Here is a 25,697-nt window from a genome sequence, read left to right on the forward strand (position 1 = left end):
TAGCGTTTTTTGTGTGTTACAGTTATAGCTATGTGCTTTTCAGTAGAAAGTCCCAGGATTGTAATGTGGTAACATTGAGCAATCAGTGATATATTTGCATGACAGGGTGCTAAGGGACTTAAAGGCTAGCTTGTCTCTTTTTACTCGCAGTTCCACTTGGTAAGCATCATGTTTGTGAAGATCCATTGAAAATTTTTACTGAGTTATTGCAGTGCATCTTGAGGATGGTACACACTGCACCTGTGGTTTCCCAGTGGTGAATGTGTAGGTTGATGATGAGAGAGCGCTCAAGGTAGCTGAATTACACTGAATGATCTTACATGTCTGAAGTGTTTTTGTCAATACCCTCACCCAGGCAAATAAAGAGTATTTGAGATGGGTCCCCACTTTGCACATCGCAGTTTGACCATAGCTTGATGCTGGTTAGTGTTCTGGTCACATCATTGGAGGAAATATTTGATTACACTAGAGAGGAGATTTATAAGCATTTTGTCAGGACTGGAAAATTGTCACTGTGAGGAAAGATTGGGTAAGCTAATACTGGTTTCCTTTGAACAGAGGAGACTGAGGAGAGACTAAACTGATGTGTATAAAATTGTGAGGATCTTGATGGATTAAATAGGAAATAGATTTAGACTAATTGGCAGAAGGACAAGGAAAGGGATGAAGAAAAGTTTTTCCACACAGAGGGAGTAAGTTGAGCAGAGATAGGAATCTGATTGCATTGAAAATATATATAAATGATCTCCAAGACAATGAACTAAGTTTTAGCTGAAGTATTAGATGAAGAACAACAAGAACTTGGAGCTTAATTCATTAATTTGGGGTTTCAAGCCTGCTCCACTATTCATCATACTTGAGCTTCTCCCTCAACATAATTTTCTAGCACTTTTTCTATATCATTTCATTCCCTTACTTTCTGGAAATATTTTCCACTGTTTTGATTAAACACAATGGCTGGACCTCTACAGACTCTAGGAGGAGAGAATTCCAAATATTCACCAGTGTGAAAAAGCCTACCCTTGTCCTCAAACTGTGCCCCCTGCTCCCAGACCCATCTTTCAGAGTAAGTACCTTCCCTGCATCTAGTCTGCTAATTTTATAAATTTCAATAGATTTTCCTCACATTCTACCTGACCTCTCCCCATAAATCTAATCTACATTTACTGGAGCTAATCTACTGAAACCCTGGCCACCACGGTAGCGTAGCAGTTAGCATGATGTTATAACAGTTCAGGGCGTTCCAGAGTTTGGAGTTCAATTCCTGCACCTTTCTGTAAAGAGTCTCTGTACATCCTCCCCATGGAATGTGTGGGTTTCCCTGGGTGCTCCTGTTTCCTCCCACAGTCCAAAGACATACCGGGTAGGTTAATTGCTCCTTGTAAATTGCCCTGTGATTAGGTTAGGGCTAAGTGGGGTTGCGGGGTCACTGGGATGACATAGCTCTGTGCTGTACTACTAAATAAATACATAAGTGACCTTGTGAACAATACCTTCCACTGTAAACATCCTCTCTAATGATTTTGTTTGTTTGTGAAGACTCTCATGTGTCGTAGCTTTCAGATCCCATAGATTGGGGTATTGCAAATAGAAAACAACTTAATTCATACCTATAGAACTTTGATTCTTGAGAATCTCTGCCTGACTAAATTCAATTTTCAAGCTTCTGACAAAGAGCCACTTTAACATCTCGATAAATTTCACCTTGAAATGTGACATTATTAAGTGGAAAAACACAGTACTCTATTCTTGATTATAACTTTCTAAAAATGTGGTGTTTGGTTATGCTTTCGTGATGGTGAATTTTATTTTGATTCTGCCTCTAACTTATTGAAATTACCATTGTAGTTGTCAGAAAATTCATGGTGTCTTCTAATTCATTGAAAGCATATTATTAGGCAGCTACTTCCTTCCAGGAATTGGAATATTGTATCCTGGGGAAAAATATTCTTTATTTGTTCATAATGTGGGTGGTTATATGATTTTAAATTTCTTCCTTTAAATTTGTTCTTCATTTGCTGATCTCCTCAACTCTAAGGCTTTTAATCAATATCCTTAGTTGTGTGGTGAGTTAGTATGGTGTGTCCACCTGTCCTTTGCTTAAAATTATATGACCTGCAGCAAGTCATGATGTTACCACCAGTATTAATTGACAGAGAGTTGTCAGTAAGTAGATGTTTGCAGGTGGAAACCTTGTAAAATTTATTGAAATTAGGTTCTTATCTGCAAAAATAAAAGTTACAGTCTTATTGGAATGGAAACCTGAGCAGAGAAGCCACTGAACCTTTCAGGTTTGACTGCAGTGGGTTTTCAACTGGTCTGGATACAGAAAAGAATGCTTTAGGCTAAAAGGGGAGTGCCCTTCATGAGCTGTATGAGAAATATATGCCCCCATCAATATTTACCCCAACATCAGTCAGCACAAGCCCCACTACCCTCTGAAGGGAAGCTCTTAACACACTCCATTAGAACCTGGCAGGCGTCTAAGAAGCACCTAACATTTGCCTTCCAGCAACCATTTCAGATGTATATTAAACTGGCTGCATTTAATTGAAGCATGCCAGTTGCAATAACCTAAGCACACTGTCGTGATTAATGGCCCACAAAAAAGTTTGCATTAAAAAACTGCTATGTAACCTTTGAAGATTGGCTTTATTTTCTACACGGTTTGGTGTAGTTCACCTGTTTACCAAGTAAGGAAAATATTTGATTGCACTGTTTTAATTTTCATTTTCTTTCTGACTTGTACAACATGCAGCATACCAAACAAATGAGCTGGGAAGTCTTGAGAACAGTACAAAACAGGGCCAAAGAAATGAGCTGGGAAGTCCTGAGAGTGACACTTTAGAGCATCGAACAGTACAACACAGGAACAGGCCCTTCGGTCAGTCCCCAGTGTTGTGCTGAGCCAATTAAATTAGTAATCAAATGGCCCACTAAACTAACCCCTTCTGCCTACACAGTGTCCATATCCCTCCAGTCTCCTCACAAACATGTGCCTATCTAAATGTCTCTTAAAGTTCCTAATCTATCACCTCTACAACCAACCCAGGCAGTACATTCCAGGCACCCACCACTCTCTGAAAAAAAATGGCCCCTCACATCCCCTTTAAGATTATCTCCTCTCACTTTAAGTGCATTCCCTCTGGTATTAGACATTTCAACTCTGGGGAAAAAAGGATTTTGTCTTTTTATTCTTTCTATGCTTCTCATAACCTTATTAGCCTCTATCTGATCTCCCCTCAGCCTCTGGCACTCCAGAGAAAACAACCCAAGTTTGTCCAACCTCTCACTATAGCACATGCCCTCTAAACCAGGCAGCATCCTGGTGAACCACATCTGCATCCTCTGCAAACTCCAGATGTGGCCTAACTGGAATTTTATAAAGCTGCAACATAACTTCCTGACTTTTGAGCTCAATGCCTCGACTAATAAAGGCAAGCATGCCATATGCTTTCCTAACCACCCTATCAACCTGTGTAGCTACTTTCAGGAAGCTGTGAAATTGGACCCCAAGATTCCTGTGCTCTTCAACACTACTAACAGTCTTGCCCTTAACATTTGCCATTTCTCCACCCATATCTGCAACTCATCTATATCCCACTATGTTCTTTGGCAGACATCAATGCTATCCACAACACCTTCTATCTCCATACCATCTGCATACTTACTAACCCTCCCCATCTACAGTTTCATCCGGTCATCTACATACATCACAAACAGCAGAAGTCCCAGTACAGATCCCTGTGGAACACCACTAATGACAGACCTCCAGCTAGAATAAATCCCTTTGACCAGCACCTCTGTCTTCTATGGGCAAGCCAATTCTGAATCCAAATGCCCAATTCATCATTGACCCCTTGCATCCCTAGTCTTCTGGATGAGCCTCCCATGAGTGGCCTTGTCAAATCCATGTAGACAACATTCACAGCTCCACTTCATCACAAAGTTCTTTCAGTTTGGTAAGACATAACTTGCCCTGTACGAATCCATGCAACACGCACAAAATGCTGGTGGAACACAGCAGGCCAGGAAGCATCTATAGGAAAAAGCACTGTTGAAGTTTCGGGCTGACACCACTTGTTAGTTCTGATGAAGGGTCTCGGCCCGAAACATCGGCAGTACTTCTTCCTATAGATGCTGCCTGGCCTGCTGTGTTCCACCAGCATTTTGTATGTGTTGCTTGAATTTCCAGCATCTGCAGATTTCCTTGTGTTTGCTGTACAAATCCATGCTGGCTTTTGCTAATTAGACCATCGCTTTTTAAATGCTCCTAAATTTAATCCCTAAGAATTCTCTCCAATAAGTTCCCTATCATTGACATAAGTCTCAATGATCTATAGTTTCCAGGATTATTCCTGGTTCTCTTATTGAACAGTAGAACATTACCTATTTGTCATTTTTCCGGGACCTCGCCCGTGGCTAGAGAGGATACAAAGATATTGGTCAAGACTTCACCTACCCCACCCCCTCCACACACACAACTTTTATCTCCCTCTCTGCCCTTCCAGAAACATCAAAACCCTGAAACATTAATTACATATTCCTGTCCCTGTCTCAACCAAGTCAATGTAAAGGCCACAACGTCATAGTTCCATGTACTGATTCATGCTCTAAGTTCATCAAATTTATTCACAATATTCCTAGCACTAAAATACATGTACTTTAAACTATATCTCCTATCATATCTATTACTTTGCTCCTTCCTAATTTTACTGGCTCTGACACTCTGCAGCCTTTCACTTCTGACTTGGTGCTCTGTTTCCCATCTCCCTACCAAACCATTTTAATTCCTCCTGAGTAGCACCAGTGAACCTCCAGAATACTGGTTTCCCTCCAGTTTAGGTGCAATCCATCCCTCTTGATCAAATCTCCCCTGCCCCAGAAGAGATTCCAATGATCCGAGAACATGAAACCCTGCCCCTTCCTTAGCCACTCATGCCTCTGTACTGTCATCCTATTCTTGCCCTAACTAGCATGTGACACTGGGAGCAATTCAGTGATCACCACCTTGGAGGTCCTGTTCTGCAGCCTCTTCCCTAACTCTCTACACTGTCCTCTTCTCCCTTTCTACCTATGTCATCGGTGGCAATGTTCACCATCACCCCTGGTTGCTCACACTCTCAATGAGAATATTCTGCAGCAGCTCTGAGACATTCTGGACCCTAACACACCATCCTGGGGTCTCTTTCTCGGCCACAGAATCTCCTGTCCATTCCCTAACTATCGAGTCTCCTTTCACTATTGCTCTACCTGAATTACCGGTTTCTGCTGAGCCTCATAGACACTCACAGTGCCACTGACCTGGCTGCTGCTGCTGTGTCCTGATAGTTTATCCCACCCAGCAATATCCAAAGTTGTATACTTGTTACTCAGGGGAATTGTCACAGGGGAACCCTGCATTGACTGCTTACTCCCCTTACTTCTACTGGTGGTCACCCATCTACAAACTTTGTAAGTTCTGAAGCCTGCACTCCTAGTGTGACCATATTTGTATAAGGATTTCAGCCTCCCAGATGGTTCTGAGTATATCTGGCCCCAGCTCCAATTCCCTGACCTTGTCAGCTGAAGTTGGGGTGCACTTCCTGCAGATGTAGTCATCAGGAAGATTGTTAGGTATGCTGAAATCCCACATCTCACAGGAAGAGCATTCCAGTGCCTTAACCATTCAGCCTACACTGAACTAAGGGTTAAGGATTTACAGACAATAAAAATAAGCTTTTCTGTTCTTACCTGTACCTTCTGTCTAAAACTTTTGCCTTTCGCACTCACCTAGTCCACTTACTCAGTCTCTTCTTGCCAGGCTTGTAATACCTTTGGTTCCAGCTTCCCCCAAGTTCCACAATCAATACATTGTAATGCTCTTAATATTTTCTCTCCTGCTCTCTTGAATGGTCTTAGCCAGGATAAAATATACAGGAAAGAAAGATAGTCTTCATAATCAGAAGAGTATCATTAACAGGGGGATTGAGTTCATGAGTAGAGAGATCATGTTGCAACTCTACAAATCTCTGGTGAGACCACATTTAGAGTATTGTGTTCAGTTCTGGTCACCTCATTATAGGAAGGATGTGGAAGCTATGGAGAGGGTGCGGAGGAGATTTACCAGGATGTTGCCTGGATTGGAAAACAAGTCTTATGAGGCAAAGTTAGCAGAGCTGGGACTTTTCTCTTTGGAACGTAGAAGGATGAGAGGGGACTTGATAGAGGTCTACAAGATTATGAGAGGCATAGATAGGGTGGATAGCCAGTACCTGTTTCCCAGGGCACGAATAGCAAACGCATATGTACAAAGTTAAGGGAGACATCAGGGGTAAGTTTTTTACACAGAGGGTTGTGGGTGCCTGGAATAAGAGCCTCTTGGACAGACACATGGATGAAAGAAAAAATAGAGGGTTATAGGGTAGGATGGGTTTAGTACTTTTTTTTAGAGAATATATGGGTCAGCACAACATCAGGGGCTGAAGGGCCTGTACTGTGCTGTAGTATTCTAGTGTCTAGTATCTTACCTAAAATCTCCCATTAGGCCTACGTTTGTTATCCACTTACCAAACGAACATGCATTTTTGTAAAGAAGTTAAATGACAGTGAAAGATATGATTGATCAAAACATTCATTAAAAGTAAGCTTTATGTATGGATTAAATTAACATTGTCTTTCATTTCTTTCCCCAGGCTGACATCCGGGAACCAATTCTTCGTATAGCCCCTGTACCTCTTTACAACTCATTTTATGATGTGTACAGGTTTGTCAGCAAATTGAATGAATCACTTAATTCTGTATCACGTGAACTCAAGGATGGAATGTAGTGTGGGGTTTGCAAAGTTTCATTGTGCAAGGAATACCCCCTCTGACAGAAAAGTGATCTTTCTGCTTGTTCAGATTTCGGGACCGATAAACTAGGTCAGAAACCAGGTTATTTTTAATTAAGAAATACTTGTTTCAAATTAATAATTTATAAGTTCAGCTCAACTAGACATTTCATGGTACGGTCTCATGATAGAGATCATTGTTTAACAGCCAAACAGACAACAAGTGCACAATTGACCTATGAGCTTTAGTTAAATGATTTCAGAGCATTGATTCTAAGCTATTCCAATTTAGACAATTGCACTGATTCTGAAATATCAAACATTATGAAAGAAATAGTGGCCACAACGGTAGCAAATTACTGATTGGCTTTACCAATCCACTAATCAGAAGATAAAGGAAAGGAAGATGTCTGCCATTGATGAATTTCATAATACATTCAGTATTTACTAAGTTGTGCAGCACAGAAATGTGCCCATCAGCCCACATCCATGCCCTCCTTTTTGCCATTTACACTTCATCCTACTTCCCTGCATTAAATCTGTATAAATTTATGCCTTGCCCTATTAAATGTCTGTCTAAATTTCTCTAAAACATAATCGTTATGCCTGATTCCATCACCTCCTGAAGTAGTAAATTCCAGAGATCAACTAAGAAATGTGTAAAATAACTTCATTTTAAAGTGTTTGCCTCTTGTTTTTGATGCCCCACTCTGGGGAAAAAGGTTCTCTCAACATTGGCTATACTTCTCTTATCGTGTTATCCCTCAGCCTTCTTCACTTGAGAGAAAAGAAACCCGGCTTTTCCAGTTTCTCCCCATCACTGAAATTCTTCAATCCAACAGATTTTGTGGTGAAACACCCCTGCACTCTCTCCAGTGCAACAGCATACTTCCTATTATCTGGAAGGATGTTGTTGCACTGGGAAGAATGCAGAAAAGTTTCTGACTTGACCACAACTACAGGCAATATCCCAAAGGCAACCTAACCAGTGCTTTGTAAAGTCATTACATAATTTCCCAACATTTATATTTCATGCCCTAAACAATGAATGCAGGCATGTCATATGCGATCTTCACCATCCCATCTACCTGTGTTGCCACCTCCAAGGACATATGGCTGCTCACCCTTATGAGAACATGTCGGGTCTCATTAAGTCTCATTAAACAATTGTCACATGTCATTTTATCCTGAAGTGTCTGCTCCCAGTCTACTTTTGCATGGTCCTCACAAACACTGTTGCAATCAGCCTTGCCCCATTTTGAGACATTGTGTGTCAAACCTATGCCTTTTCATAACTAGCTTGAAGCTTGATATTCCAGAAGTGTTCCCAATAAACACTTCATTTCCTAAGGTAACTTGAAAACTCTATTGTGTAACAGAAATTACTAGAATCAAATCTTTAACCTCAAAGATTTGAGCACAATGAGAGATTCATAAAATTAAAACATATGTAATGCAAAATAAACATGAAGGAAGTCATCATTTGGACATTCACCTGTTCTATTCCTCTCAGCAAAACGAGAATTTCTTTTGGTTAAACATACTAAATGTTAAAAGGGAACACTGCATTTTCAAAAGAGAGAAAAATTGAGCCATGGACCAGTTGATGTGATAATTTTGAACATACTTAACAAATTCCTCACAATAAATTCCTCACCGTACAAGCCTGTAATGCTATGGCATTCCCCATCAGTGTTTACTCCCCTACTATTATAAACCTATGTTTAGAATATCAAATAAAAGAGCACTGGACAGGCCATCTTGATGCTAATTTATACTGAATTCCCTTCATATACACGTATATCTGAAAGCCTCTTAAATGATTACCAGACTGTCTGCTTCTGTATTAAAAAAGACTCCCCTCACATCACTTTTAAACTCCACCCCCCCAATCAATCTTAAAATTATGACCTCTGGTGTTTGACATTTCTACCCTGGTGAAAAGATTTTGACTGTCGACCCTATCTATGTTTCTCATAATTTAAAAACCTCTGACAAGCCTCACCTCTGCTTCCAATACTCTAGGAAGAACAATCCAAGTTTTTCCTTACAGCTCTTAATCCAGACAGCATCCTGGTAAACCTATTCTGCACCCTCTCCACAGTCTCTGCTTTTTTTTTTCCGGGACTGGGATGACCAAAACTGCAAGTGATGCTCCAAGTACAGTCTGACTGAAGTTTTGTATAACCTCAGCATGACTTCCTTACTCTTATGCTCAACAATCCTACCAATTATTCTTACAGCTATCTATGACCTCCCTACATCATTTGCTCCATTCTTCCTGCTGACTATTGAGGAGTCTATATTACAACCCCATCAACGTGATCACCCCCCTTCATGCAACACAGTTCCACCCATTCCAACTCACTGGATGATTCTCCAGGAGTTTCCTCTCTAATGACACTTAATGTTAACCATAAGCACATAAATTTGAATTCAGTAAGTTGTAGTTAATCCTCAATAAATTTGCTTTTTTTAATTTATAGCTCAGTGTAAAATAATCGCATATAAAATTCAAGTTAATAATTTCTGTGTAGTTGGGATCATAGAATTTGAATTTAATATGTGATTATTTTACTTATATCCAAAATCTATGGAGCAGAAGCTAGTTTCCACCCAACTGCATAAGAGCACCTAGTATCCTAAGACTGTCCAGTACTTTCCATTTACATTTTGGGCAGTTTGCCTCACTGGCAGTAACCATCGAAAGAGTAGAAGAGCTAGAAAAGATTAATGCAGGTTGGCAGCAATATAGGGGAGCTGTGGATTTGGGATGAGTACCTTCACCAATGTGCTGGTCAGTGGTTTAGTGGCTTCCGTACCGGACTTCGAGACGAGTAGACTCAGGTTCGAATCCAGCCAGCTCCTCATATGCTTTCCATCCCTGCTAGGTTTAGCTTTGAGCTAACAACTCAGCCACCTAAAGAAACAGCAAGGTTGCCGCCCGATGCACCACAGGGCTCGAAGAGGAACAACAACTTTGACTGTTACTTCTGTTGATTATGTAGCAAAGTAAACTTAAAAATATGGTCTTTTCATTTAAGTAACAGCTTCCATTTGGCATTCTATGAATCATCTGAGGATCCAGGGGCTCAAGTTTTTAAAAAATGTAGCTGCAGTGTCTATCTCAGAATCAAGCAAAGCAACCAATTGATGTCTGCAGCCAGCTCTACTCTCTGCTAAAATATTTAATTGGGCGCTGTTTAAATGTAAATCTGAAATATTATTAGTGTATTTGTGAAATGTTTATTTCTGAATAAACACCAGCTTCAGATAGCATTCAGAGATGCCTTATTATCATTTGACCCTTTGCAGATTAGATGATTCGCCTGACATTGGTTCACTTTGATCTTCTGTCTGTCCGGAAAATTACCAAAACATAGATTAGTTTCTCCTCTAATGAATGGCTGTGTTGGATGAATTTTCTGCCGGTTTTCTAAACTAGAAGCAGACAGAGTTTTACAAACTTTAATAAAAGGAGTATCAATCATGAATGGATCACATTTGGTTGCAAAAGGCTTGACATTTTAATGAACTTTTCCCTTCTAATGTTGTGTTCTTAAGATCATTAATACAGAAACTATTGGGAAAACAGCAAATTGTTGCTGTTGCTACATCTGTAAATGATGATACTCAGACCTTTAGAACTTTACCAGTGTCACATTGTGACTGCCGATGGGCACTGTATGCTTCATAAGAACTTCATACTGTATCTGCAACAGCTGCTACTATTTGACACTGTTCAGTAAATACCCTGAGAGTACTTCAAACTAGCTATAAGATACATTAATCCCAGTTGTAGGTTTTAAGTCTTTTCCTCAGTAGTGGTCTCTACGTTCTCTCAGTAATCTAAACAATTTAATAAGGGCATTGTGGGAGACACGAACGTCAGGGGATCATTCTCCTTTGCAACAAATGTTGGGAAATTCTGGGCAGAGTGCCATCAATATTATAGATGTAGTTCCTGGAAATTGTACTAATTTCTACATCCACTGCTATCCAAAGATCAGAAGATAATCAATGACATAAAACTATATGAAATATCTTTCCAGCTCTTGCATACACCAGCATTTCAGTAAGTATCCTTAAGTAATGAGGAGACTGACAAACAGAAAACTGCAACAGAATCAAGATTCAAGTTTATCTATCATGTGCACATTGAAACTTTACCAGTGAAATGTCTAATACGTGTTAACGACCAAGGGTGTGTTAACACACACTCTGGCGCCGATACAACATGCCTACAATACTCAATAGAACAACACAGAACACAGCAAACAACTAAGCAACCACAGCGAAACGTGTCCTTGTTTCTCCCTGCCACGTACATACAGTTCTGTAATCCCAAAGCAGTCCATTTTAAAGCAGCATTTAAAATAGCTAGGTGCTATCAACTGAGAGAAAACTATTATTAATTAGACCTTGACAAGTTGAATTTCTAGTTCTGAATTTTGAAAGTCTTATTTTCTATTAGTTTGTGTTGCAATTCCAACTTGATTGGCCAAAATTACCTTTCAGCTCATTTATTGTGACTTCTTAGTAAAAGCATTGTTTCAGAAACCTGTTCTAACAAGAAAATTGCCAGTTACGTTCTCTTCAACTTGAAGGGTCTTTACCAGATATAAGATTATATGGGGTGAAGGAACATGCAGATAGAGAAAATTTGCCATTGCGTGTAGACTCACTATTAGTGTTTTTCACCTTCTGTCTTTCCCTTGGATAATAACCTCCTACACTCCTGCTCCAAGTGAGGGCCTCTCTGGACAACAATCCAAATTAATATTGTACCAAAGTACTGTACAAAGGAAGTATGTATGAATAAAAAATATTTTACGGAGTACAGTGAAATCCTGTTGTATTTTTTAATAAAAAACATTCTGCAGGTGTTTTGGTTAATGCAGTTCAACCCTAAGCAAAGAAGTTGTGCTGTTCTTTGTGACTAAATGTTTCCCCAATTTTAGCATAAATTTTATTTTATCTGTTGAAAGTATTGTGTTTTCAGTGCAGAAATTTTTTTAAAAATTACCATTCTACCTGTTACTCAAATACAGTTTTGTATCTTGAGTTTCTTTTTTATGAATAATTGTACCAAAGTAGGCATCCAGTTCCTATTTCCAGCATTGTTTCGTAAAATGAAGAACACAGAAGCGAAATCAATGCATGCAACTCGATCCTTTGAAGATCAGTTCAAAGTTCAAGGTAAATTTATTATCAAAGAATGTAAATGCCATCGTGTATTACCTTGCAATTCATTCATTTTCTTGAGGATATTTACAGGGAAGAAAAAGAAATTAAATAGTATTTCATGAAAAATTGTATTTAAACATGCAAAGACTGACAATGTACAAAAGAAGACAAGCTGTAAATAAGAATTTGAGAACATAATTTGTAAAGAGTCCTCAAATCATAAAGCACAACAGCACAGGAATAGGCCCTTTGGACCAGTGAGTCTCTGCTGATCTGTTACTCTGCCGAGTCCCACGAAACCCCACCAGGGCCATAGCCCTCCCATCCATGTACCTATCCAAAATTCTCTTCAGTGTTGCAATTAACCCTGTATTGACTTCCACTGTCAGCTCATTCCACAGTCACACCACCCTCTGAGTGAAGAAGATCCCCCTTGGGTTCCCCTTAAATATTTCACCTTTCATCCTTATCCTATGATCACTAGTTCTATTCTTGCCCTAATTCAGTGGAAAAGGCCTGCTTACATTTGCCTTCATAAATTTGAATGCCTCTATCAAATCCTTCCCTGTAACTCTGGTCCTCAAGTCCTGGCAAACTTTTAAATTTTCTGTCTCTTATTAATAACTTTCCTGAACGTAGGTGACCAGAATTGCTTACTTTTATTCTATAAATTAACTGCCCAGTGCCCTACCCTTCCCTTCAAACTGTTTTTGTAGATCATAGAAGCGTCATCACTCCATTTGGGTCTGAGAGTGCCAGATTCAGATTTCAGCAGTATGTCCGAGTTGAATGCACAGGTAGGGAAACCTGAAAAGGTAAATAAGCAGTTGTCTCAGAATAGAATCATAGCTAAAGTTCAAGTGAGTACATTACAGTAGCTGCATGGGATAGGGGACCAGAAAAGACCACCTGTGGAAATACATGGTATTTTAAAGGTACTGAAGGAGTACTTTGCATTAGTCAGGCTTCTTTCCTGCAGGCCTTGCAAGCAGATTCTGGGAAGATTTAGAAAGCTGAGCTGCAGGGGGGGGTGGAAGGGGGGGGGGGGTGTGCAGATATTTTGGAGTGGATGCTTTGGGAGTCACAGCATTGAAACAGGACCTTTTGCCCAAATGGTCCATGCCAACCCAGATTACCATCTCAACTAATCGCATATGACCACATTTGACTCACATCCCTTTAAACCATCTTTCCGATCCATTACCCGTCCGGTTTAAATGGCTCAACCACTTCCTCTGGCATCTCATGCCATATATGGACCAATCTCTGTTGAAGAATTTGCTCCTCAGGTTTCTATAAAATTTCTACTCTTTCAACCTCAACGCATATCCTCTATACTTTATTATCAATCATGGTATTCGTCCTTTCACCTTTGTTATTTTATGTACCTTTATAAAATCACCCATTGTCCTCCACTCCAATGAATTGTTACGTATTCAGGCAACAATAATTATAGATGAGTTAGACGAAGGGTTTTATAACAACTAACACGTATATTAAACACTGATAACAAACCCCCTTCAAATGTAAACAAACCCAAACAATGATCCGAGCTCAGCTGCTCAAAACAGTCCTTAATAGCGTTGCAGTCCCAAACAGTCTTTAAAGCGGTATTGAAAAGAACTCAGTTCTTTTAAAGCGATATGCCGAAAGAAAACAGACTTTAAAACGATATGCCGACAGTTCAAAAGCTCACGGTACTTTTAAAAGGAGAGACTTTTTAAAACGATGTAAATTCTCTTCCACGTCAATGTCCTTCGATTCCCAGCGTCGAACTCCCACGTCGAATTTTATTAAATATAACAACTTAAAGTGACTGACCTTCCTTCCACAATATTCTCAATCTCCCGCTTTTTCCAGCGGAGACTATCATGAGAATAGTAAACGAAATCCTTCCGAATGAGGATCACACAAGGTCGAAGTCAATCCATCGTCGAAAATCGGTTCTTCTCGATGTCCATCTTCCAAACTTCACTCTCCATCAGCAAAGAAACCGTTGGCTCTGACCTTTTAAACTTTAGGCATTATATAAAACTTCATTTTTAACTAAACTGCGTCATCACATTAAATCACACAGTGATATGAAGTCATCTTGGCAAATCCAGCCACGAACTGCCCCACCTGACAGGGTGGGTCTCCCTTTTATACCCTGTAGAAAAAACCTGTCGCATGACCTCTACTGGCGGGAAAATGACATCACTCCACCATTACCTCATGTCCAGTATAACTTCAACCCCAGTCACGTGACAAGGGTACCACTGTCACGTGTCACGGGTACGTAACAGAATAAAGAGCTAACCTGCTTAACATCTCTCCATAACTCATTCTCTTGAGACCTGGCAACATCCTCATAAATCTCCTCTGCACCCTTTTCAGCTTCATGTCACCTTTCTTATAGCAGGGTGACCAAAACTTAACACAATATTCCAAATTTGGCCCCACCAACATCTTGTACAGCTGCAGCATAACATCCCATCAATAACTGATGAAGGTCAGCACACCAAAAGCCTTCTCTTCCCTCTACCAGTGATGCCACTTTCAGGGAACCATGTACTTGAACACTTAGGCCTCTCTACTCTACAATGCCCAACCATTCATTATGGAAGCAGTGCCGTGTTTTGTCTTCTCAAAATGCAAAACCTGTTATTGAGGTTAAAATATGCGGATCATGTAGTGAAGCTTTTCATCAAAAGTATTCAATGAGGAGGCTGAGCATGGTAAAATAAGGTCAGAGCTTTTACTTTCCTCTATAATCTTGCGGTTCAGAGTTGACTGTCGGGGGAGATAACTTTGGATCTTTCTTAGCCAATTTGAGGTACCGGAAGACTGGAATGCTGCAAATGCTCTTTTTTATTTCACTAGGGCCTCATTGACAAACCAGGGAACTACAGGCTGGTGAGTCTAACGTAAGTGGTGGGAATGTTACTCGATAAGATTCTGCGTAATAGGATTTATCTGTATTTGGAGGGCAAAGACTGATTATAGACAGTGGGGATGGTTTTGTGCATGAGAAATTGTTTCAAAAGTTTGAAGGAATGACCAAATATATTGATGAGGCCAGGGTGGCACATGTTGTCCACATGAACGTTAGTGAGGCCTTTAACATGGTAGGTTGGTTGGTATGAGAGTTAAAATCATACGGAATTGCAATCAGTATCAGGTTTAATATCGTCAGCATATATTGTGAAATTAGTTAACATTACGGCAGCAGTGCTTGCAATACATAATAGAGTCATGAATTACAGTAACACACAGAAGAAATGCCCTGTTGGCTAGAAGAAGTGGGATCTCCTAGAGGCCACCCATTTTAATTCCACTTCCCATTCCCATTCCGATATGTCAATCCATGGCCCTCTCTACTGTCGCAATGGGCCCACACTCAGGTTGGAGAAGCAACACCTTATATTCCATCCGGGGAGCCTCCAATCTGATGGCATAAACATTAATTTCTCAAACTTCCAGTAATGCCCCTCCACCTTTACCATTCCCCATCCCGTTTTCCCTCTCTCACCTTATTTCCTTGCCTGCCCATCACCTTCCTCGGTACTCCTCCGCCCCCCCCCTTCCTTTCTTCCATAACCTTCTGTCCTCTCCTATCAGACTCCCTCTTCTGCAGCCCCATGTATCTTCCACCGATCAACTTCCCAGTTCTTTATTTCATCCCTCCAACTCTCAGTTTCACCTGTCACCTTGTGTTTCTCCCCTCCCCCACTTTTTAAATCTATTCCTCATCTTTTTTTCTCCAGTCCTGCTGAAGGGCCTTGGCCCAAAATGCCAACTGTACCCTTTTCCATAAATGCTGCCTGGCCTCCTGAGTTCCTCAGCATTTTGTGTGTGTTGCTCAGATTTCCAGCATCTGCAGATATTCTCTTGTTTGTGATGAATTACAGTAAGAACATATATGTTAAATCAGTAGTGCAAAGCTAAAAATAAAAGTCACGTCCAGGGGTTCAATGTCCATTCAGAAATCGGATGGCAGAGGGGAAGAAGCTGTTCCTAAATCATTGAGTGTGTGCCTTCAGGCTCCTGTACCTCCTTCCAGATGGTAGCAATGAGAAGAGGACATGTTCTGGGTGATGGGGTCCTTAATGATAGTTACTAACTTTTTCAGGCATCACTCTTTGAAGATGTCCTGGATACTATGGAGGCTACTGTCCATGATGGAGTTGATTACGTTCGCTACTTTAAATAAGCTCTTTCAGTCATGTGCAGTATCCCCCTCACCTCCCCCCCCCACCCAATAGAAGAAGAAGAAAGCCCTTAACTTCGAGTGGAGTCATTGGGATGCCACTGTGATGGCATTTTTTTAAGCAGGCTTTCTTGTTTTTACAAGGCCCAACCCAGCACGGGATGGAAAGTGTGCAAGGGAGCCAGCTGGATTCGAACTCGGGAGCCTTCACTCTGAAGTCCAGCACTGATGCCACTATGCCACCAGCCAGCTTCCCCCACCCCATAAAACCTCAATGCAGCTGGTTAGAATGCTCTCCACCATGCATCTACATGGAGTACTGTGACAGGTAAGCAGCATCCATCATTGGGGACCCCCACCACCCAGGTTATCCTCTCTTCTCACTGCTTCCATCAGGAAGAAGGCACAGGAGCTTAAGACGCACTCCACCAGCTTCAGAAACAGTTATTACTGCTCAAACATCAGGCTTTTGAAATGGGGGAATAATGCTATTCAACTTCACTTGCCTCAGCACCTAACTATTCTTGCTACCTATCGATTCACTTTCAAGGGCTCTTCATCTCATGAGCTCAAAATTTATTGCACCTTTATTATTTTTTCTTTTTGTATTTTCAGTTTGGTGTCTTTTGCACACTGATTGTTGGTGCAGTCTTTCATTGATTGTATTATGGTTATCAAATTTATTGAGTATGCCCATAAGAAAATGAATCTCTGGGTTATATATGGTGATGCATACAGTATATACTTCGATAATAAATTTATTTTGAACTTCTATTGTGTGCAGTTCGAGTTGCAAGGATGTAAAAGCTGGAGAAGGTGCAGAAAATGTTCACAGGAGTAGAAGGCTTGAGTTATAAGGAGAAATTGAAGAAGTTAATTTATTTTCCCTGAAGTTAATGAGGCTGAGAGATTACTTTATTGAGGTATATAAATGTATGAGGGGCGTGCATAGAATAGATCATCAGTCTCCTCCCCACTGCTCCCCAGAGTAGGGGAGACTAAAACTGAGAGTGCTTGGGTTTAAAAAGAGAGGAGAAAAATAAAAAGGAGAAGTGAGGGAGTGAACTGCCAGCGAAGGTGGTACAGCAGGTACCACTGTAATGCTTAAAAGGCATTTGGACAGGTACTGTGCATGGATAGGAAAGGTACTCACCTTGGTTGGCATGGATAAGCTGATCATATACCTCTGTGACACAATGACACATCATCAAAAAAGATGCCACCATTTTAGTAAAAGAGGCTGAAGGGAATTGGATTACAAGGTAATTGAATCAGAGGTGGCTTATTAGATTGATACCTGGAATACATGGAGCTTAGGAAAATAGAGGGCTATGGGTAACCCTAGGTAATTTCTAAGGTAAGGACATGTTCGGCACAGCTTTGTGGACCGAAGGGCCTGTATTGTGCTGTAGGTTTTCTATGTTTCTATGAATAGTGGAGTTTGGAAGTGAATGGGAACTTAATTGGAATCAATATGATCCTGAAGTGCTTTAGCAGGTAGATATGGAAGGGTGCTTTCACTTGTGTGAGACTCAGAACTAAATGTTCACTGCTTAAGTAAAGGCTATCAGCCATTTAAGATAAGTTTTCTTTCTTTCAGAGAGTTTTCAGTTGTTAAAACTTTCTTCCTCAAAGTGTGCTAGAAGCAACATCGGAGTATCTTTAAGATAGAGCTGGATAAGGTTTGATAATCAAGGGATTAAAAACTGCTGCCAGTATTGAACTGATTTTATTTTATTTCTTGTATCCTTCACATACATGAGGAGTAAAAATCTTTACGTCACATCTCTGTCTAAATGTGCAATTTGTTTCAATTTGTAATAAATAGTATGTATTACAGGACAGTCAATATAGCATAGAGATCCAATTGTATCCGCGTGTATTAATTAGACTGATGGCCTAGTGGAAGAAGCTGTCCTAGAGCCTGATGGTCCCAGCTTTTGTGCTGTGGAACCATTTCACAGATGGTAGCAGCTAGAACAGTTAGTGGTTGGGGTGACTCGGGTCTCCAGTGATCCTTTGGGTCATTTTTAAGTACCTGTCTGTGTAAATGTCCTGAATAGTGGGAAGTTCACAACTACAGATGCAGTGGGCTGTCTGCACCACACTCTGCACAGAGTCCTGCAATTGAGGGAAGTACAGTTCCCATACCAGGCAGTGATGCAGCCAGTCAGGATGCTCTCAATTGTGCCCCTGTAGAAGGTCCTTAGGTTTTGGGGACTCATGCTAAACCTCTTCAACCATCTGAGGTGAAAGAGGTGCTGTTGTGCTTTCTTCATCACACAGCCATGTCATAACAGGACAGGAGGATGGACCCAAGTGCAGGACACAGGCACTGAAGTGCTAGGGGCAGGATGGAAACAACTAAACAATAGACAAGATGTGGTGACCGTGGTGTGCGTGAGGGACGTAACGTTCAAGGAGAATCCTAGAGTTCAGGCAAGGCAGATCCCAGAGTTCCAGCAGGGCAGGATCCCGGAGTTCACTGGGCAGGCCGCATAACTTCTGGCCAGGGCCTCGACCTCCCAGGCAGGAACACAGAGGCCTGGCCAGGTCACAGGACACCTGGGTAGGTAGCAGGGCACAACCCATCAACAAGAGATAGGTAGGGGCAGAGACCTCTGGGTGGGACACATAACTCCTAGGCAGGGCCCAGACCTCCCAGGCAGGAACACAGGGGCTTGAGTAGGTCACATGGCACCTGGGTAGGTTGTGGGGCACAACCCATCAGCAGCAAGGGATAGGTAGGGGCAGAGACTTCTGGGCAGGCCACATAACTCCTAGGCAAGGCCCAGACCTCCCAGGCAGGAACACAGGGGCCTGAGCAGGTCACAGGGCACCTGGGTAGGTTGTAGGGCACAACCCATCAGCAGCAAGGGATGGAAAGGGGCAGAGTCCCCACCAGGCAATAGCAGTCCAGCCAGGCTTGCCTGACAGAAGCAAGGGATAGAAGGGAACTAGGTCCAGGGTGACTGCCAGACTTACTCAAAGAACTCATCTTTAACAAAGGGAACTCCAAGCCAGGGCAACCCCCCAACTCCACTAAGTCCCAAAGCCCCCTGTATACATCGCCAGCCGATGGGCATCAGGTGCGCCTCCTTGAGCCCCAACAAGTCACAATGCTCCACAGGTGTGACTAATTGGGCTCAAGGGCGAAAGGAGGGATGGCTACAAGACCCGGAGTCCATGGACCGGATAAAGAACCGGAATGCGGGCTCTGGACCGGACAATAACAAGCCAGTATGTACAGACCACGTGAGATTCTTGGTGATGTGGATGCCAAGGAACTTAAAGTTGTTCATCCTCTCAACCCCAAATCCATTGACATCAATAGGGGTTAGCCTGTCTCCATTCCTCCTATAGTCCACAACCCACTCCTTTATTTTTGCAACACTGAGGGAGAGGTTTTTTTTGACACCACTGTGTCAGGGTGATGACTTCTTCTGTGTTGGCTGCATCATTAATATTTGAGATAAGGCCAATCAGTGTAGTGTCATCAGCAAATTTAATTAGCAGACTGGAGCTGTGGGTGGCAACACAATCATGGGTAACAGAGAGTAAAGGAGGGGGCTTAGGACACAGCCCTGAGGGGCACCTGTGCTGAGCGTCAGTGGGGCAGAGGTGAGGGAGCCCACTCTTAACACCTGGCAGCGATCTGTTTGGAAGTCCAAGCTCCAGCAGCACAAGGCAGGGTGAAGGCCGAGGCCTCCGAGCTTTTCGTAAAGCCTGGAGGGAATTATGGTGTTGAATGCTGAATTGTAGTTCAAGAACAGCATTCTCACATAAGCATCCTCACATAAGGATGGTGTGTATAGCTGTGGCTATTGTGTCTTCTGTCAATCATTTCTATTGGTAGGCCAATTGTGGGGGTCCATTGTGTGGGTAGCATGCTGCAGATATAGTCCTTGACCAGCCTCTCAAAGCATTTGTTCATTATTGACAGGATTCTAGTTGTTCAGACATGTTACCTCGGTTGTTTTAGGTACAGAAACAAAGCAGGAGGGCACTACACTGGGAGAGGGAGAGATTAAAAATGTCTGTAAACACACCTGCCAGTTGTGCTGCACATATTCTGAGTACCCACCCTGGGATGCCATCTGGACCCGCAACCTTGTGATTGTCCACTTGATGGAAGCACCTACGTACTTCAACCTCAGAGATGACTAAGGTGCAGGGGGCTTCGGCAGCTCTCCTCGGGGGCTCAGTGTTGGCGACATCGAACTAAGTGTAAAAGAGATTTAGCTCATCAGGGAGCGAGGCAACGATGTTGGCAGCACCATTGTGCTTAGCTTAGAAGTCTGCAACTGTGTGCAGACCTTGCCATAAGCTACGTGTGTTGTTGGTGGAGAGTTGTGTCTGGATCTTGTCAAGACACAGAATGCAAAATTTGATGCTACAGTCAGATCAATCACCATTTTATTAATCATGAAACGGATTTGTGAGGCTAACTGACCTTTTCATGCTCCAAATCTTATATCCATATGCTCATATAAATATAAGTAGACACTTGTAGTGTTGGTGGAACTGAAAATAAATCACATTTTAAATAGTCAATCATTTTAGAAGGACAATATTTTCAATCGTGGGTGAAGTAAGGACAAAAACTTTAAAGGACTTGTCCAAAGCTTTTGAAACCAATGTACTAGAGGACCATAGCACTCTAGCTATGGTGCACTGATCAAAATGGCTGAATAGATAAAGCCACAAATTGCAGGCTAATCAGCTTAACATCAGAAAGTGAAAACTTTTAAAGTCATTATTGTTGGCATTTGGTGAAGTATGGGATAATGATTGAAAGTCAGCTTGGATTTGCTCAAAGCAAATCATCTTGATTGAACTCTTTGATGAAGTAAGAGAGAAGCTGGCTCAAGATAGTGGAGTTATGAATATGGGCTTACATAAATGTATGATAAAGTACCATCTGTCAGCAAGATTGAAGACTGTGGGATTTAGGGGACTGTGCCTGCATGAATACATAAGTTTGCTGTAAACAGAAAGCAGAGTGAATGATTATTTTCCATAATATAAGGACTGTACTCTAGTGACCTCTCGGGATTAGTATTGGCATCACTGTTTTTTTTGATATTTGTTAGTAACTTGGATTTTAGTATATAAGGGAATAATTTGCAAATGAAAAGAAAATCAGAGATGTAATAAACAGCAGGAAGAGTAAATGGCGAGTTTGGAAATGAATGCCAAGTGGTTTATGGATTGGACTCTGTAGTTCATGTTATGTGTGTTTCTGGTTACGCCTTTTTTATTGCTGTTTTGTACAATTTTAATCAGAGTGGACTGGCTCTGTGGCCAGTAGTAAAAATGCTAAATTAAAGTAAACTTCCCTGGACTGTTTTAATGACTCTGAGGTTTAATGTTTTATATTCTGAGTTTTTTCTCTAGTTTTTTGCCATTGCTTGATTTATTCATTTATTGTGCATTGCGTGTTTGATGTTTTCTTTGAACAGGTTCCATGCTGTTTCTTTGTTTTATGGTTGTCTGTGGAAAAGATGGATCTCAGTGTTGTATACTGCATACATACTTTGATGTATTGTGAATCTTTGAATCTCATTGAAAACTGAAGTAGTGTTGGAACTGAAACAAAATGGAAAATGGTGGACTCACAAGAGTAAGGTGGGAGGATGCACAGATGAGGTAGCTGTGGCATGTAATAAATCTTTGATGCTAATGCATGCCCTGAGATGGGGAAAGAGAAATCCAAGAAGTGGCTTCCTGGATTTTCTGAATCCAGAAATCCAGAAGAGTTAGAGTTGTGCCTTGTGAAGGGTGGAAAATAGCAGTCACGGTAAGGACATTTTTGAGTTCCACTCAAATCAAGATACAGCATCAAGTCAATTGTCGATACAACAGAAAAGAAAATAGTTCAGGGGTGTGCCTGAATGGATTGGAAACAAGGAGTCTTCCACATACCCTACAAGGCATAAATTGGTTCCATGTGAGTTGCCATAGTTTCACCTTTGATGTGCTGCAAGTGGGTGGAACTGAACTGTGAAAATTAGCAAAATCAGATGATTCAGGGAGAATGAATGAGCTTCAATTGAAATATAAAGTGGGGGCCTTCAGACCGGCCGAGTGTGGGATAGAAATCAAGAGGGATTGTATGTCCATGATGAAGATGATCCCTTGGCGAATGATAAGGCTCGATGGCATAGAAAAGGTTGGAAACACTGCATTAGAGAAATAACAGATGTAAGGTGGACCGGGTTGCAGGGGAGAAGGATGGAGAAGTACTGTGGGGTAAGAGCAGGCCATAACAGTGTGTCTGCCTGGACAGTCCTGCCTGTAGTGAGTGGAACTGGGCTTTGTGTGTTTCTAGCAGTGCAAGGCTCACAGCAGCAGTAGAAAGACTATCCATGAAAGTTAGTTTAGTAAATGTCTGGAAGTCAATGGCCTCATATTCATTGGTGCTTTGTGGGGAGCGAAAAGCCAATGACTGAGGTGATACTTGACCTTTGTAAGATAGATGCCATCTTGAGAAACCCATAATAGCAACATTCTGGTCAGTTGATTTAATGACTATGTTTGGATTGGAGTCATATTGAGCAGGTCAATGCAAATTCAAAATGAGAGGGTTAGAATGAGGAAGGGGAAGGAAAAATTGAGATGGTTATATTAATTACTTGTTAATATTCACATTATCAATGAAGCCAATATTCTTGCTATTTGCCTCACTCAAGATCATATCAGTACAGGGCTGAATGTAGCAAGGGGTGTCTTATCCAACAACATTGCTGAATACCTTGTGTTATGTATCTAGATTTTCCACAGCCAAAGTAAGATGTTCAAGTACTGCTACATTGGGATCTACAAAATAAACTTGAAATATCCTCTCTACACAAACATTAGTTAATATACAAGCGATCCCTTCAGTCTGTGCTCCATCATCAAGGTATTTCAGAAACCAACCACTAATTCTCTCACCAATTTTGGCTCCACTTGGTCCACATTTAAAATCCTACTGTCCAAACATGATCAAAGAACTAACTTCCAGAACTGAATAAAAGAGCTGAACATTAACATCCAGGCAAAATTGTACAGGTGAGGCAACAGTGCAACTGAAGGAACAAAGCAAGGAAAGGTCAATCATCTTGGTACAGGCCATCCTGGGGGAGTCTCTTAGACTAAGCATCACAGCTGCGACTTTGGTCCTTCCAATATAAAGCCAGAAATGATTCATGAATAACATATGTTTATTTTAATATGCACTTCCTTAGCTAATGAAGTAGTCTTTTCTGTCTGTTGGTGTGTCACCATTGATCAGAAGTTAAAATAGACCAGCCATGGAGATACCGTGGACATTACAGCCCAAACAGATCATTTGGCTGGATAGGTGTGGCGACAATAACATTCATGAAGTTCAGAAACATCAGTAGCTGGGCTACTGGATGTTTCATCCAGTCTTCCAACTAAAATTTTGCTTCCTTCACTACTAGTGAAGTGTGTCTATAAAGTGCATAATCTATAAGATGCACTTGGAAACTTTTTTTTTTACCATAGAACCTTAACAAACAGCAATAGCTTTTTAGAAATGCAGAGGCAACAAGTTCATGGGAGCACAATCACCTGATGGTTCCCCTGCAAGCCAATCACCATCTTGACCCAGAGATACTGTATATTGCCATTCCTTCTGCTTCCCTACATCAGAATTCCCCAGCAACAGCACTGTCAGAATACTCTCACCAGTTGGGTTGGTAAAAAGATGTCCCCTCTATCTTTTCAAGGACATTACCTATAGATCATTAAATAAATAATATAGACTGGCTGGTGAGATAGATGACTATTAACATAAAAGAGCTGAATTGATTCACTTAGGTGGGGAAAATGGCACAGTTATGAATAACTCAATCTGAAAAAATGAATGTATGGGATATGTTGAGCAGGGTGCAAAAATGCATAGACAAAATCTCTCTCTCAAAGGGTGAAGAGTCTTTGGAGATACCTTCCTCAAAGTGCAGTGGATGCAAACCTTTCCATTTTTTTAAAAAGGCAGAGTTAGATAAGTTCTTGATAAAACTACCGATATGTAGTAGAAACTTACCAGAGTCAGCAGATATTTGAAGCTGAAGTTACAATAGATCTGATATCGTATAGAATTATGCAGAAGTCGAAAGGGGCCAAGTGACCTCTTCTGCTCATACTGAAGGTAATAAGTAATTGAGAAGCTCTTTAAAAGAGCAGGCACAGACACACACTGGTTTCAATGGTTTTATGATTTCATGAAAACTATTTTTATATTCTAATAGCTTTATAAATCCCCTTCTTGCTGTTTCTTTTACCTCTCCCCTCATATTGAGCCCACTATCCATTTCAACCTGCCACATTTGATGTGAAGTCCTCAGGGTAATTTAACACTGAACTGGCAGTCATTATGCTGAAATATATTTGAATATTTATGTATCCATCTGGCAGTTGGCTGAAAGGAATTACATTTTACACCATTAATTCCATCTGCACCAACAGTGCTGGTAATGAACTCCTAGCCAATTTGTTTGGCATCAGAAATGTAATACTTCTACATTTCCAATTCTTACTTGAAAGTCTTGTCTCCCTTTTACTGTTCAGAGGTTCTGTGCCTGGTGTGTTGGCTAGCTTTTTGTTCCCTTGTCCAAATGATCTTGTTCATATTTGTCTGTCAGTAAAGTGTTGTTTGTCTGCTTCAGGCTCCCTTCCAACGTACCCAGTATGCATGTGCTTTTGGAGGTTAGTGCCCTTGCTTACCACAGTCCAATGAACACACAGGAAAGGGCAGGGATTCAAACTGGGGTCTTCTTTAGGGCTCACAATTTTTCCATCTTCAGCTGAGCAAGGGAATCTGGAATTTCAATATTTAGCCAATCATTGCTTTCTACAATGAAATAGAAAGCTAAATTGAATCTAAATGCCACTGAAAAAATAGCTCAGTGGGCTACTTAATGAGAAATCTGGGTCTGAGGGCTCAAAGTAATCAAGTAGGCGACAATCATACCTATGGCCAAGAAGAGCAGCATGAACTACATTAACGACTATCGTCCAGTAACACTGACATCTACAGGGATGAAGGGAGGATGGCTATGGTTAGAAACAACTCCTGCTTAAGCAAGGAGCCAGACCCACTGCATTTTGCCCACCGCCTCAATAGCTTTACAGTGGAGGTGATCTCATTGTCTCTTCATGAGGCCTTGGATCACAAGTCAGGCTGCTGTTTATTGACTACAGCTCAGTGTTTAACACAGTTATTTAAACCTGGGCCTCTGTATCTCCCTCTGCAACTGGATACTTGACTTCCTCACTAGAAGAAGTCTCTGCAGATTGGAGGTAATATCTCCACCTCACTGATAATCAGCATTGGCGCACCTCAATGATATGTGCTTAGTCTGCTGCTCTCCTCTCTACAGCCTTGACTGTGTGGCATAGCTCAAATGCCATCCAAAAATTTGCTGATGACACAACTATTGTTGGCAGTATTTCAGAAAGGAAGAGACGGGGTACAGGAATGAGATAGAATAGCTGGTTGA

General features: G+C 41.3%; 1 protein-coding gene across 3 annotated transcripts in view; it reads left to right on the forward strand.

Moving 5' to 3' along the window:
• Positions 1–11,614, forward strand: part of kynu (kynureninase) — a 257,201-nt gene extending 245,587 nt beyond the window's left edge. For all 3 annotated transcript variants that reach the window (XM_073025850.1, XM_073025843.1, XM_073025858.1), the window contains one exon: positions 6,675–11,614. In XM_073025850.1, coding sequence (XP_072881951.1) covers positions 6,675–6,809 — 135 coding nt within the window. In that variant the 3' untranslated portion in view covers positions 6,810–11,614. The remainder of the gene's footprint in view (positions 1–6,674) is intronic.
• Positions 11,615–25,697: the final 14,083 nt, after the last annotated feature.

The sequence above is a fragment of the Hemitrygon akajei genome, chromosome 2 (genome assembly GCF_048418815.1).
Source record: "Hemitrygon akajei chromosome 2, sHemAka1.3, whole genome shotgun sequence".
NCBI lineage: Eukaryota > Metazoa > Chordata > Chondrichthyes > Myliobatiformes > Dasyatidae > Hemitrygon > Hemitrygon akajei.